The sequence below is a fragment of the Perca flavescens genome, chromosome 9 (assembly GCF_004354835.1).
Source record: "Perca flavescens isolate YP-PL-M2 chromosome 9, PFLA_1.0, whole genome shotgun sequence".
NCBI classification, from domain to species: domain Eukaryota; kingdom Metazoa; phylum Chordata; class Actinopteri; order Perciformes; family Percidae; genus Perca; species Perca flavescens.
The window spans coordinates 10,405,084-10,420,631 of NC_041339.1; the positions used below are offsets into that span (position 1 = coordinate 10,405,084).

Here is a 15,548-nt window from a genome sequence, read left to right on the forward strand (position 1 = left end):
TCCACACCACTGAATGCGGGCCTTTTTTCAGAACGAGTTCAGTTTGAGACTGAGTGGTTGGCTGATTCTCGTCACTAGTACCTGGGTTTTCATCAATGTCTATTTGGTTTATTTCCGAACTTCCACGCTCGCTCGACGAGTGAAACACGTGACTGAAAGGCACTTTGTCATTGGCTGAGGGTGAAGCCCTGAACTAACAAGTGAAACGTGACTAACTTGATACCTTAGACATTCAAATTTATTCTTTGTTTAGTCATTACTGTTTATGATGCATGTACTATGCAAGAAGGTCCAATGTCGTGTTGAAAAGCTGTCACGGAAGGATTGTCTACTTAGTGATTGAGAACCTCACTTCAATGTCTTCCAGAAGATCAGTTATTTACAGGATGAATATCCTATCTTGTAATCTATCTGTTACTGAATCAAAACAAGCAAGAACAAACAACACGGTGAATTTTGGTTGAGCTGGAGTGGCTTTAGTTTCTTCTGACTGCAGTTTAGTGCAGTCACGGTCATTTCCCCTCTCACTTGGTTTTGTCTTGTGGTCATCTTGGGTTACGACTGGCCTGCTATGAATCATTCTAACTCAAGTGTCTGCAGTGAGCAAACCTGAAAGTAGAGAGTGGCACAAGTCCCATCACCCTCCTCCCTCATAATTTAAATTAAAACTTGCATCATATTGCTGGAAATTGTGACTGCAGCCAGGCAGATTAGATCACAATTCCCTTTTTGCATGGCAACAACAGGAAGGCAGTCTGCCACATTTAGACAGGTGCAAGTAAATGTGGGCTTTTGTTATTTTTGGTATTGTGCTCTGAACAGGCCTCTGAATGCATCTCTTTCTACATGTCTGTTTGCTGCATGGCAGGCTGACTCAGGTGAGTTGGTACAGATGTGCCATGTAACCGCCAGTGGTTTAAACCTGACCATCATGTACTGTAACCCCCACCCGAGGCCCATTAGGGTCCTTTTAATTCACAGCTTGGGCAGCGGTCCTGGATGCTTCCATAGAAACGTTTAGAGAATTGATGCTCCGCTGCTCTAAATTGGAGGTGGGGAAGTCAATCTGATGTACATTGGTCAAACCAGCCAGTTAGCCCTCATCCTTTTAGTCTTTTCACTTGTAAAACCCAAACATGCTGTTAGAAAACACTAACAGCGTAAATCTCATCTTTGCATGGTTTGTTTTTTGAGTGCAACCAGAATGGTTACATTGCTCCCCTTGTAGCTGATGGAGGGGAAAAAAAACACCCACCACAGCTGCAGTTTAAAAGTAATTGTAATGCTTTTTTTTTTCCAATCCGCTATAAAGGGCAGTAAGTCCAACAGAAAGAGGCAAACTAGATGATGCACTTGAAAACATACATGGACAAGCCACATAAAGATGAAATGTAATGCCTCATCAAAAGAGAAAAGACTAAACGTGCTGACACACTAGGCAGAAGGCAAAGAACTAGTGGCAACAAAAGATGACTGTGGCGTCGCCTCACGTCTTTTTGGCCAAAAAGTTGCAATTGAACACACCGCAAAGACTACTGTCGATGGCCAACTAGCACGTACATTCTGCACTTGCGTGAGAGGAAATGACTATCCATGCCAGCAGGCGGCAGTAATCTATTCATTAATCTAAAAGGGAAACCGGATGTACAAACCATTGCTATGATACATACAACAAACAGCGTTTGCCCGAATCAGCTAGCGGCAGCACAGACCCATTGCCTCACTCCTCGCCAGGATGACAGCAGACACTGGATGATGGGGCCCGTTCTTTAGGCAAAGAAGTCTCCCTATGTGGGGAAGCAGAGGGCCTGAGCAGCCCGCTCCTAGGAGGAACATTCAAACTTTGCTTGCTTTCCCCGCTTCCGTTTTTCTTCTTGTGTACTTGTTCGCATTAGCTGAACACCTAATGAGAGATTCCTCACTGACAGCTCTGACACCGATTCAACATGTCTCGTCAGCTTAAAAAAAGCCAACAATGGTTGACTTGTTGCGGGACACACCGCAAAAACTAAGACAACTTGGACCGACGGCCAACCGTCCTCGTGGTGTGTCAGGGCCCTTACAGAATGAGGACTAACTGGTTGGTTTGGCAAATAAATGTTGGGTTTACTGTCCACCTCTGGTAAACAGCACAGAACAGCTACTTCTCTAAAGTTTTCAGTAGGACAAATTCAGGACTGTCTCCCACACAGTCCCAAATGGAGCTATCCCTAAACCATGAAACAATTCTACAATCGCTTTATCCCAATTCCATACTACATACTGATTCTAAGGATGTTTTGAGTGCATTCACACTGGAAAAGTGATCTCCAGAAATGTCAGTATGCAGTCATTGTGCAATTGATGGACAATATTGTCCCACCATATAGTTTACAAAGGAAATGGCAGTTGTACTCATAGCTGAAAAAAGTAACTAATTATTAAGAATATAAACTACTGAATATTTGCTAAATCATTTCTTGGTGTACTTCTTGTTTATTTCCTGTTAGTACAGAATGGTGAATGATATTGATTTATTGTGTACTAACTGCAATAACTGTAAACTATGTAAATTAGAATGCAGTGCTTATTGGAGTATGGAATTGGGACACAACTCATATTTTATTACATTGTTCCATTTTGGTTGAATTGCTGCATGCATGTTAGATTTGTGAAAGACATCACCTTCCATATGTGCCAGTGATACTGTTCATTATGAGTATCACAGGCTGCCAAAGATTTGACCGTATTGTGTTAAAATTTTTAATGTATTGTTTGTACATGTCATACTTGTTAGTATATGTTTTTTCCCTCAGAAGTCTGTCCGAGGTTTCTGCCTGTAAAAATGACGTTTTTCCTCGCCACTTTCGCCCCAATTGCTTCCTTGTGGGGAAATTGTTGGGTCTTTGTGAAGTATAGAGTATGGTTTTGACTTACTCTATCTGTTTGTGTCCTGAGATAACTCCTGTTGTGATTTGACACTATAAATGAAATTGAGTTGAATTGAACATACAAGGCTGGGGGGTTAGAGTTACTGTATATGTGTTTGGCTCATGTTTGCATGCAGGATTGAACAGCCTTTGTGTTGCTCTTAATAATCATTATGCTTACTCTCACAGATTTGCTGCTTGAAAGGACAGAGGGCCATGGCCAATCAGTCCACTTTTGATGGGATCCACATGATCAATCACTATGTGGGGGATGATGGGTCTTACCAGTCTTCAGATGAAGATGGAGTCAAGAGCCCGACCCTCCACAACACCCAGCAGAGGAGCGGGTGCCGTATCAGACTGCGCCCCAACCTCGGGGACACCGACAGTGAGGAGGAGGAGGAGGAGGAGGAGGAGGATGATGAGGCCCTGCGACTCTCTGTACCTCAGAGCTCCAGCCACAAGTCCACCACCGTGTGACGATCACCCACTGGGAGTTGGGACAGAGGCTGACAGCATTCACTGAGGAAGAGGAGATGTGTTTCCAACAGCCATTTCAGAGCAGATGTCTGGATTTGGAGTTCTGAATTTCAGAAAGGAAACTCATTTCATATCACACTTATGGATTTAGTTTATTTTGTTTACCTCCCTTTTGCAGTTTTTGTTTTCTTCCTGAGGACAGCAAACAACCGTCTGTCTGACCACCACTGATAGAAGCCGACCATTGGTGTGGACCTCAGCAGAGAATGAAAAAACGTGGAGCGTATCAAAGTGTACTGGGCCACAATGGGGTGGGGGTCCTCCTGTTGGTACAACACAGACAAGAGACTGTGCAATTAAACATTTTATGCTATATTACACACTTCATCCAATGTTTTTATATTTTTAAAGCATTTTATAAATGAACATCAAAAATGTATTGATGCCGTTACTACTAAATGTCCATCGTGCAGAGGCAGAATTGTATAGGTGCTGTGTGTGTGTGTGTGTGTGTGTGTGTGTGTGTGTGTGTGTATATATATATATATATCTCTATCTATCTGTTGATGGGCTTGGTCAGCGGCCGGTATCAAAGCCGCTTGTGTCAGCCAGCGCTGGCTTGAGGTAATGTTGACTTTTTTGCCTTAGCACGTGCCGCATGCCTTTCACTAGGGCTGGTGTACCACAAGATCAATGTGACATCTGCATACTTGTAGATATGTAAATGTGTATTATGTTTTTTGTTTTTTTTCAATTCCTTTTGAACTTGAAAATATGTATCTATTGCATATCTAATGTTTAGAATATATTGTAAATTCAGAAAAAGGGACATATGAGTTAGTTTAATATGATAACACAAATCCTGTTTTTGAGATAAGGATTCCTGTTAGAGAAAAAGAGAAGCTGATCATTACTTACAAGAAAACTAAAAAAGAGAGCAGTTAATTATCAGTGGAAATTAATTCTGTTGTTGTACTGATTTCTCTGAAAGCATCCAGGCTTTACTTTCAAAATGAGCCCCACAGTAAGTCAATTCAGCACATACTGTAGTAGATTTGCTGATGAGTCAAACATGAGTAATGTCTACCAGAAGTTTTGTGTATCACAAATTTGCACGGAAATGGATGGCAGTCCAAGGGAACTTAAACTGGGAGACGAAGCTGAGATAACAAAACGTAGCACACTTTATAACACAAACTGGGGAGGAATCTGGAGTTGTCAAGTGTTAACAAAGTAAGCACTATATTCTGGATTGTGCACAAACACAGGCCAGTTCCACTCCATTTCATGTGCCCAGACATGGATGTGTAAGACTTTGAATTTCTCTGAATGTCTGTATTGAACACTAACTCCTGTATTCAGTGCAAGTCAAGGTCGAAGTGAAAGTCTTGGCTGTCATGTTCAGGAAACTGAAAAGATTCTGAGTTTGACTTGGTGATGATAATGTCCCTTTGATGAACAAGATACCCTGTGTTTGGTGGGAGAGGAACACGTTATGGCACTTTTTGAGTCTGCGGTGCAGTAAGGACACACATGGCCACACTATGGAGCAGTCAGCACACTCTTGAGACTAAATGAGATTGTTGTGTGTCTTGGATGAGTTCACAATAAACGTTTGATAAACTCCTTGACTGATGTCTCTTTTTTTTTAAAGTAGGCAGCCGACCGCTAAATTGAGCCTCCTCAGCCACTGAAATGTCTTCAGATGACTGTGAGCACATGGGGGATGTTGTCTCTTCCTCTGAAGATTCTTACTTAGATTGACTGATTCCAGGAAGTGATTTCTCGCGGTTTATAGAGCTGAGCCTCAACTACCAATCATTTGATGCAGAAAACCACATTTTAAAAGTGCATTTCTCTTCGGGCACTCTGAAACATTAACCAGGTATGTATTGCTGCCAAATGCTATCGATGTTTTATTTATTTATTTTGATTAGACATTAGAACTCTAATTGGGATGGTGAAAGTACTGTGACCTTAGTGTAATCTTATACTTTGTATTGCAGTGATTGATGATGCTTGATATTTTGAATATGCATTTCATGGCGTAGTAAAGGGCAGTGACAGTTTATTCAAAATTTAAAAAGCTGGTTGTAAAACCTCAAAACTAAGAACAACTTCGGTTAAATTCACGTCTGTACCTGCCAAATAGAGCTGTGCCTGATTATGTTGCCATAGAAATCTGTTATGATTATGATTTTTGATTTACAATTAACATTACTCGAATTTCAGATAAAATCACCTTTAGTAAAGGATGGGTTAACTACTACAGCTTTAAAAAAATATATATTTGTACGGTCACACTCATACTGTCATGAAGTGTCATAAACATAAACAAGTCATACGTTTATGACATAACGCTTCTGTCATTAAGTGTCATTCAGTTTTTGTCATGACAAGTTAGGGTTCGTGTGTCAATTGACAGTGTCATGTCACTCTTATGTACCTTCAAGTAAAGGGTTACGATTTGTACTAACCTTTTATTTGTGGGGTGTATCCTGAAACGTAAGAGCGCATTAAAATCTGTGACCGGTGCAGTGTGGGGGCATTTGGTATTTTCAGATGCAGAGGCATTTTAAGGTTGAATTTCAATAGAAAGCCAAAATATTTGAATAAATTATGCAGAATCAATAAGGAAATAAATTGTAATCTAAGCAGTGTTACACGACCACAATGACAACATTCAAGTTTTTTTTTTTTTTTAGACAGAAAAACCGCTATGTCATAAACATCTTTAAAATATTAATATTATTGTAAGTAATATTATTATTGTATTAGGTCTCTTGAATGACATGACAGGATGCCGCAGTTTACGAAGCGTTACGAAAGTCCTCTCTGTCGGCGTGCCCGGCTCGGGCAGCAAGAGCCGGCCTGATTCCACTCTTATCGGGCTTCATATCTTCACCAACACTGTGTCCGGATGCCACGGCCGTGTGGTGTCTAATCGAGCCTGGGCATGTGGCGCTTTGATTTCCTGCCCTTCATTTACTGATAGGCTGGTTTGCCAATTAGCTAATAGTGTTCTGATAGTGAACATACATTCATTGTGCTCCGGAGCTGTTACAGAGCGAGCCTATAAAATGCGTCCAGGTTGAAACCAATCTGCGTCTCCAATAATGTGATTAAAGAAAGAAAAATATTTACAGTCATGCAAGTTTTGACTTGAGCTGATTTATTTATAAGAACATGTTCAAGATTTCAGTGTGATCTAAAAACATTAGATCTAAAATTGTGACACCCATTGGTAAAATCTTAAAAGAACATTTTTATTTAAGCGCAAAAGTAGACAATGCTGATCAGTAAAAAGCAGTTTCAATCAAATATTAATAATTGTGTTAATTGTGATGGTTATTTGACTTTGGATAATAAAGTCCATCTTACTTCCTCACTGTAATAATTTTGGGATTCACTTATTGCACCTGCAGTGAAAAAAAAAAAAAAAAAAAAAAAAAAAAAGGCACCAGGAACGCACGACTCTATCCTATTGTTCGGTGCGTAATGACGCTTAAACTGGGCCACAATCTGCGTCCTGGCCGAACAGAAAACAAATTGTCTGCTTGGGGCTTCTTCTTATTGAGCATTATGCCCAGGGTAATGTGAAACTGTCACCGCAGGCGTGAGGACGGTGAGTGTCTGTCACATAATAACAGCCTATACGGCCCAACTGACCACCAGACCGGGACAAAGCTCCACCAAACCTTGTCATGTGGGGACACCTGGAGCCCGAGGTTTAATCCCAATAAATGTAGATTTAATGTGAGGAATGTGTCAATCGTTGCAGATTCTACTATTATCTTATTCCATTGTATTTCAGGAAGAAGAAAAAAACACCAAACACACTCCTGTCTAACCTGCAGGGATGTACAGGATATAATTGTGAAATAATGTATTTCTTAATGATTGTGATCTATATTAAGCATATGAGGACACTGTCGGTTCAAAGTTTCCCCCGCCCTTTTGATTTTACCATGCTATATGCAAGCTCTCAGACACCGTGGGGTGCGCCTCCGCGTTTCCTCTCCCCATGTTAGATTGAGTAAGGCGCTGATAAGGCCTGTATCACTTCTCCTGATTGCCACAGGCTCCCCTGGAGAGAGACACGAGCTGCAGCCAAAGGGGGACCAGCCAGCTGCACGCGGCGGTCTCAACACGGCAAAAAGTCCTCATTCAAACGTCACCTATTGTCTAATAAAAAATCAACTCCTGATAATTCCACGGGTGTTTCTTGAAACAAAAGGCAGGACAAAGGCAAACCACTCGGTCATATGCTATCAAGTGAAGTCCTGAGTGACTTTGCATGGGGTGAAAGACATCGCCCCCGCTGCAGACTAGGTCTCTAGGTCTCTAGACTAGGTCTCTAGTTTCCTGTTGACCGCGCGCTGTAGGCGGTTACTTTTTGTAGTGCAGTAAGCGGAGGAGTCTCTTGCAGTGACACCTGTCCGTGCAACACCTGGCAGACAGGACGGAGGTTGTGCGCATGCTCCGTCGTCAGGTTGAAATCTATTAAAGCACTTGGACCCGCAGCTCCCCACCAGTGGAGATCGGGTCTTTGCAGAGTTCAGGGCGAGCAGCAGCGTCCTTCTCTACAGCTGGATTATTCTCACTGATTTGTCTGCTCTCAGATCAGAGATGCCTCGCTCCTTCATGGTGAAGAGTAAGAAGGCGCACAGTTACCACCAGCCCCGGAGTTTGGAGGATGACTACAGCAGGCTGGATAGTATACTGGCTCAAATATGCTCAGGTGTGTAAAAAATGATTCCGTTTTCACATTTCCTTTACGGCGTAAAATGTGTCTTTCAATGTTACATTTTTAATCCCATTTCACGTAGCCTATAACAAAGTTTTAAATTAAAATATCATGTCAATAATTACGGACATTTTACAGGAGAATTATTATGGTTACAGGCATATTAAATTATAAACCACAAAGGGGAAATGCATACATACAAAATTATCACTGGTTTCACACTTTAAGGGACTCTACCGCGTCGGTGCAGTTTGTTGAATTATGGCTAGGCTTTAAATACATTTTCTAAAAATGCTGAGACAAAAATTTAATTTTGAATTGAAATTGGAATTTCCTATGTAGCGTATAGTTGGTAGCCTACATTAGACTAGTGATAGATTTATAGTGAGGCATTTAAGGACATGACAGTTGTGCAGTTGTCTAAAAACATTAGAATTGTATCGCTTCCTTTCGTTAAGATGCTGACTGCGCTCCTCCCTGTGACCTCTCAGAAGCAGATGGGCTTCAAGATGATACCGACATGTCGGTGGACAGGTACGGCCTCTCCCCGGACTCCCACCTGGCCGACGCTGCTGATTTCTCCCCGAAGTCCCCGCTGAGCTGCGGCGACAGTCTGTGCGGTCGCTCTCCGGACTATGAGGATTTCTGGAGGCCTCCGTCCCCCTCTGCATCCCCGGGTACAAACACCACCACACTTGTATACAGGCACACGCAGACACATTCAAGTGTCTGTAGGAATATCTTTATAGTTTTTGAACAAGTCTATTTGAAATATGTGATTTTAAATTTTCAGCACATTTTGTGAACCATAATACTTTAATAACCGGATACGTTGTTTTTTTTTATACAAAAAATATATGCTGCCTTTGTGGCAGACTATAAGAGTTAACATGTTTTATTTCATGTGTTATATTCTAAAAATGCTGTCACTATAACTAGGCCTACTACAGCTATAACTCATTAGGCTACTTTTAAGCTACTTTTGTCATATGAGTTAATTTGTTTATTTATACATGTATAGGCAATATAAAAGTGTGTTGGGCCTTGAAATAACTTTAGGCCAAATTCTCCAATTCTATTTATTTGTTATAGTACATACCCCCCTTCTACATCTGATATTACATGGTTTCCCCAACGGCGTCATCATTTGGGAATTCTCTGATAGAACATTGCATGACACTTAGGCCCCGTCGGGCCCTGTGGGGTCATGGAAACGCCCTGCTTGAACCTGGTTTCATTAAAATTTGATCTGGCCTCTGTTCCCCTCTTCAGTTGATTCGGAGAAATCCCTGTCTCCTCTGGTGGATGAGACCGAGCCCTTCACTATTCCCTTCCGGCCGTATGCGTGGAGCAGCTACCCAGAACCGGGGCTGAGGCCAATGGTGCAGGAGAGCCTCCATCCCGGCATGGGGGTGGACAGGGGCCCGGAGGCGTTGGCCTTCTACGGGGACAGGAGCACCCACTCAGCCCTGTACGCAGACCGGACTCTGGACGAGGAGACTTACGGTGACTACAGGAGGCACGCTGCTGCTTTGCTGTTCCCAGAGGGAGGCCTGCATAGAAAAACCCACAATGTGAAGGCCCAGTCTGACCTGCTGTGCTCCAGTCTGATCCTCAATGGTGCTTACAAGTGCATCAAGTGCAGTAAGGTGAGGATGGAGATAAATAAATGGACGGGTAACACAGTTAGCTGCTGCTGGTCATCTAAAACTGCAAAAACTGCAAAAACTGTTGCTGCCTGTAAATCAAATGATCCCAATGATCTGACCTCATTGACTCTTAAGTTATTTCACAACTATTAATTAACCTAACAAAAATAAACCTAACAAAAATATTTCTTTTTTTCAGCTAAACTTTATTGTTATTTCCAAAACTGACCGATGACTTCTTTTTTTTCTTTACACAGGTGTTTTCCACTCCGCACGGTTTAGAAGTCCATGTCCGCAGATCGCACAGTGGCACCAGGCCATTTGCGTGTGAAATATGCGGCAAAACTTTCGGACACGCAGTCAGCCTGGAACAACACAAAGCCGTGCACTCTCAGGTAACTTCACACACTTTAAACCGCATCCTGCAGTTCGCACCTTCTATGGGCCTGCATGTTGCTGGCAGACTGCTTTTCTGTCAAGATGGGTGTGCTGACTTGAAATCATGACTAACCCCGCTTCTGGTCACGTTTCAGGAAAGAAGTTTCGACTGCAAAATATGCGGTAAAAGTTTTAAGAGGTCGTCTACTCTGTCGACGCACCTGCTTATCCACTCCGACACTCGGCCATACCCCTGCCAGTACTGCGGGAAGAGGTTCCACCAGAAGTCAGACATGAAGAAACACACTTTCATCCACACAGGCAAGTGGAGAAAATGCAGACTGTAGTGCAACACAATGTTAACACATTTGGCCGAAGTTAAAATGTTGGGTTTCTAGTGTTCCTTAAAGAATCTGTGCGTGACTTGTGCGTAAAAGTTCGAAATCGTGTTCAACAAAATAGAACCCCCACTAATATGTTTTCTGAATGTGTTTTTCAGGTGAGAAGCCACACAAATGCCAGGTTTGTGGGAAGGCGTTCAGCCAGAGCTCCAACCTTATCACACACAGCAGGAAACACACCGGGTACAAACCGTTCGGCTGCGACCTCTGCGGCAAAGGTTTCCAGAGAAAAGTGGATCTGAGGAGACACAAAGAGACGCAGCACGGACTGAAATGAAGCGATCACTGCACACATCAGGCACTGTCATCTGAGTCTTTAAATCATGATTCGTGAAATGGGTGAGGCCATCTAACAAAGACATTTATAGATATGTTCGCCCACCTTGAGGACATTTCTTGGATCAAGATTCACTTTCAGCTTTGTAAAAACTTGTAAAAGTGCATTAGACATATCTAATTATCTCAGCCGATAGGCACATTGTTTATTTATTTTAATAAAGAAAATGTATATGTCTCATAAATACAACTTACACGGTGTCTTCTTCTGACGGACATTTTGCAGTGCGAAGACATCAACACTAATTATTCAACGGATTATTATAAAGCAGAGATAAGCTGTGAACTGTGAGCATGTTAAAACAAATGTATCATGTTTGTATGTCGACTGATATGAATCAGCTTCAGTGGGCCCAAAATATTTGTTCTCACACTTAAATAACCGGATTAACATGCTAACAGAGATGAAAATCTGCGCTTCTCCGAGGCATTTGGTTTTCAGTGTGGAGACATGCTGGCAAAACATGCCTCCTCACACTGTGTGATTTAATAAACAAGGGGGTTTCTGCCTTACTCACGAAGCTCTTATCTTCATTTTTTTCCATTTTGCACATTTTATTGTCAGAATAAAGTTTTTGTCGTATACGACTCAATTTATGTTTCCAGGCATTTTTATTTTCTGTTTTATTTTCAACTAGATAAAAAAACAAAACAATCTAACGTCCAAATCTAAAACAGGTTATTTAACTCATATTTCTTCCCCCAAATTATAGCAAACTTCCCCTGAATGTATTAGCCTGTATGCTATTTTATATAATAACCATGTTATTATTATAATTATTATTAGTAGGCTAGTAGTAGTAGTAGTAGTAGTAGTAGTAGTAGTAGTACACTTCGCTTTAGCAGCAATTTAGCTTTAATTAAACTACTTTAATCTTCCACCTACAAAACCACACTCTAATTGTTGTTGTGACTTAAAGCTATAAGCCGACAAACGAACAAAGGGCCAGGACATTTAACCATGTTGCTGCCGTGATTGTGATTGCCCAGAGGCTACCGTGGCTCCTGTTTGTTATGACCACTGTTGCCATTTGTTTTAACCCTAAACAGTCTGATCAGATTTAACCGTTAACCAGATGCGTTTTACCCTCATGGCTGTTATTTAAAAAATAAGGAGGAGGACAAAAAAAAAAAAACGACTTTTGGCAGGAAGCTGGCAAACAAGGCACCACATGCAGCAGCTGTGATCCACTGAGGGACTGCTCCTGGGATGGAGTTTGAAATAGTTTATTAGAATTCTGTTATATAGGCCTAAGTGATGAGCATAAATTGATTTAATCTGAGGCCTCTGGGTGGACAGTTTGAAATCGGGCAATAATAAATCCTATGAAGACACTGACATTAACAACAAATTACAACAAACTCAACAAGATTGGTTTTATATTGACAGTGACACAAGGTACGGTGGTATAATAATGACTTTCATTCAGTCATTATCAGAATGTATAAGCCATACATATGAAACCAAAGTAATCAATTTATCAAAAAAGCATTTCACCTCCAGATAACATAATTTTTTATATAACCTCCATCATGTTTTGCATTGATGCTTTAGACTCAAGTCATTACACTGCTGCTCAGGTGAGTTTATAAACAGCTGCCTGTCTTTATAATTACTGTCACCATTTCATTCTTTCACTATCTCATCTTTACTCTAACAAAAGAGGAACAATCAGTTAGCCGTCTTCCTTCAACATTGATTGAAATCACTGACTCACAAGGATTTACTATGCCTCACTTCCCCCAAAATCGTACAACATCCAAGCCTGCGAAGATACTGAATATTTTAAACCCCAAGATGAACAGAAAGGAGAACAGAAAAAGGCAAGCTCATTCAAAGCAAGACTTAACGGAGCTGTGCACCTTGGTGCTGAGTGAGACACATCATTTATTCTCTTTAAGAATCCCATTATAATTATCAGTATTGTACCTCGGCATAGTTAAAGAAAAAGGTTCTATATCTATCTTAATGAATGACTGAACACCTGCAGCTGCTGTGGAGTTTATATTGTTTATACATGTCCACGTTGTCTGCTCTGCTGATGTTTAATTCTACTGATTCTAAAAGAAGTTACAGGCTATTTAAAAATCAACTTCATGTGCAACAACCTCACGTCCCCAAGGAAATGTGCAGTTTATAAAGGAAATCATTAGGAGTCACAGATAAATCACAGAGAAAATTGCTGTTGTCTGAAAAGGGTCTCTCTGTTCAGCGTTGGATCTGGTCACAGGGAAATGCCCTCCTGTTGGAACGAAGCTGACATCAAACTTTCTCTCACAACCTTTCTTAAATTTCTAAAATGAACAGCAGCTTGTTAAGAATGCGAATCATTTGTGAAGTCTCAGAAGGTATTGCATGATTCCTTCTGAGAGTCACTCCTCAAGCACAATCACAGAGAGAAGCTTTTTCGTTCAAAAGTCTTCAAACAAGCCATTAGGCTGACCAGATTTCCTCCAAGGGCACGGGTGGATTTTTTTAAAGCATTACCCAACTGCCCCGAGGCATATCAAATATGAATAGAATATGGGTCAATCGATTAGAGTGGGCGAGTAATCAGAGCATTGCAGTCTAAGGCTAAAAATCTAGGCCTGCATCTTGGTCCATAAGTGCACACACACTCATCTGTGCACACATGCATACACCCAGAGGTATGACTGGATTCATTTTTCTTGTTGTGCGATTAGAAAGTTCAGAGTCTGGGTTTTGTGGTTTTGGATGATTCATTATTAATATGAAATTAAACATGAATAATTACAGAGAGATTCTAGAGACACACTTTTCTGATTTAGATGTTTTAGCATCTTCTACTGTTTAAGCATGACAGATAAATTATCAATATAAATAAAGAGTTTTACAAATAGGTGTGAGTTTTTCTTCCGTGTAAAGAAACAAAACTCTTGAAAAGAACCCAAACATTGTAGGGGAGATGCTGCAAAAGCGTGAGAAACCAGACGCCCCCTCCTGGTTTACAAACTGTGATACTCAGCTTGATGTACTAAAGTGAGAATCTGAACAAAACATAACTTGCAATACCTCATAGATAATATAAAGATCCAGATCATGCCCACACAGCTAACAAGAGTAAATATCTACAATCAACAACATCTGGTGATTTATCTGATTCAAATGTTGTACTTGTTAATAGCACATATAGGGAAGACACCATGAAGACAGAGCAAATGTGATTGTTCCCTGAGGGCCTGCAGAACAGTTGTGTATACTGTAATGATGTGGTATTTGCTCGTATGCTCTGATCAGCAGATTTCACACAGGTTTGACGAGTGACAAAGGGAAAACCTGAGACAGACACAGGATTACTAACAGCAAGCTTCGGAGAGAAAGCACTGATTAATATGCTCGGATACAGTAAAGGATGGTAAGAAGTGGAAGATGAACAGACATCAAATAAAACATTCTGTATGCACTCTTATTTAGGAAACTTTTAGCATCAGAGAGACCTTCCTGCTCACCTGTCCCCTTCTCAGTGGTTGACACGCCAACTAAGCTGGGACAGATTAAGAGAGGCAGGGCACATATAGGACATAGCTCTTTTGTTGCAGAGGCTTATTCATTATTCACCTGATCTGAAAAACAGACTGCAAATCAACTGCACAGCTGTCATCAAGCAACAAGGCGTAGACACAAATTATTCATGACTCTGCAAAGAAAAGGCAGCAGAATGAGAGGAAAATAATAACAAGAGACATCAGCGAGGCAGCTGACTGGCTGAACACGTGTGGGGAGAGCCAACAACCTTCTTTGGGATGACAAGCTTCCTCCTGGAGTGCCAGCCACGGCTGCACCAGTCTTCCCCCGAACCGCCTCTACACACACCATACTTTTACAGTGTGGCATGTTTGCTGATTACTTTTGTTTTAGATTTTTTTTTTTTTACACCATGAAGCAATTTATTTCAAGTTTCAAAAAATGAGCTCAGGTGACTTCATTTAGTATCTTGTGATGTTTTAGCAGCCCTGTCTAGGGTGTAGGGTGTTCCCTAACTCTTGAAATTGCATTCTGGGTATGGTCCTGCCATGAATGTTAACAGGATAAGCAGTTTAAAAAATAGGTAATATGTTTTATTTTCTCTTTACTCTCTCTAGGTATTTATTATTAGTTAAAATTACTTATTTGACACATAGGTATACCTTACAATAATACTCATTGAGCTTGTATAAACTCTGTATGGCTGACATCAAGACTAGATGGCAACCAATGTTCTTCAGTTAAATCTGGACACGACAGATATTCTTATTATTAACCCTTAACATCTGACAAATCTAGGATTCTGACCATGCAACATTAAAGCTATAGCTAAAAACCGTGGTATAACATTTGATCCCAGCTTAATTGAGCATGTATTGCAATGCAATTATCACCTACCTTAATCAAAAACCCAATAGGCAGGCTGCAGATCCAAACTCAGGCGTTTAACTAGAACTAAGAGATGGGATTATATAACATCTGTTGAACACTGGCTGCCTGTTCAAATTAAAGATGATTTATAAATGTGATTGCTAACTATGATGGGCAACTAACTACACCATTGAACTATACAAAGCTCTTTTAAATCACTTTTAGTTCCCCCTAATTTTAGTGTTTTTCTTTTATTTTACCCATTTTATCCAGATGTTTTTGTCCACCGTT

General features: G+C 40.9%; 2 protein-coding genes across 5 annotated transcripts in view; both read left to right on the plus strand.

Annotated features, from left to right (window-relative positions):
• Nucleotides 1-5,020, plus strand: part of evi5b (ecotropic viral integration site 5b) — a 49,174-nt gene extending 44,154 nt beyond the window's left edge. For all 3 annotated transcript variants that reach the window (XM_028586726.1, XM_028586729.1, XM_028586727.1), the window contains one exon: nucleotides 3,099-5,020. In XM_028586726.1, the coding sequence (XP_028442527.1) occupies nucleotides 3,099-3,389 (291 nt within the window). In that variant the 3' untranslated portion in view covers nucleotides 3,390-5,020. The remainder of the gene's footprint in view (nucleotides 1-3,098) is intronic.
• Nucleotides 5,021-5,189: 169 nt separating this feature from the next.
• Nucleotides 5,190-11,493, plus strand: gfi1ab (growth factor independent 1A transcription repressor b). 2 transcript variants are annotated; one of them, XM_028588015.1, is made up of 7 exons: nucleotides 5,190-5,274; nucleotides 8,012-8,130; nucleotides 8,595-8,813; nucleotides 9,409-9,785; nucleotides 10,043-10,180; nucleotides 10,319-10,484; nucleotides 10,663-11,493. In XM_028588015.1, the coding sequence occupies exons 2-7, from the start codon at nucleotides 8,019-8,021 to the stop codon at nucleotides 10,839-10,841; spliced, it is 1,191 nt and encodes a 396-aa protein (XP_028443816.1). In that variant the 5' UTR covers nucleotides 5,190-5,274; nucleotides 8,012-8,018; the 3' UTR covers nucleotides 10,842-11,493. The 2 variants fall into 2 exon arrangements, with proteins under 2 accessions (XP_028443816.1, XP_028443817.1); XM_028588016.1 differs by having other exon boundaries at nucleotides 8,628-8,813.
• The last annotated feature ends 4,055 nt before the right edge of the window (nucleotides 11,494-15,548 follow it).

Excerpts from the sequence above, each read along its gene's own strand:
- gfi1ab (XM_028588015.1), top strand. The coding sequence starts at position 8,019 with ATGCCTCGCTCCTTCATGGTGAAGAGTAAGAAGGCGCACAGTTACCAC. Across the intron at positions 10,181-10,318 it reads ACAAAGCCGTGCACTCTCAG|GAAAGAAGTTTCGACTGCAA; the intron begins GTAACTTCACAC and ends GTCACGTTTCAG. Across the intron at positions 10,485-10,662 it reads ACACACTTTCATCCACACAG|GTGAGAAGCCACACAAATGC; the intron begins GCAAGTGGAGAA and ends TGTGTTTTTCAG.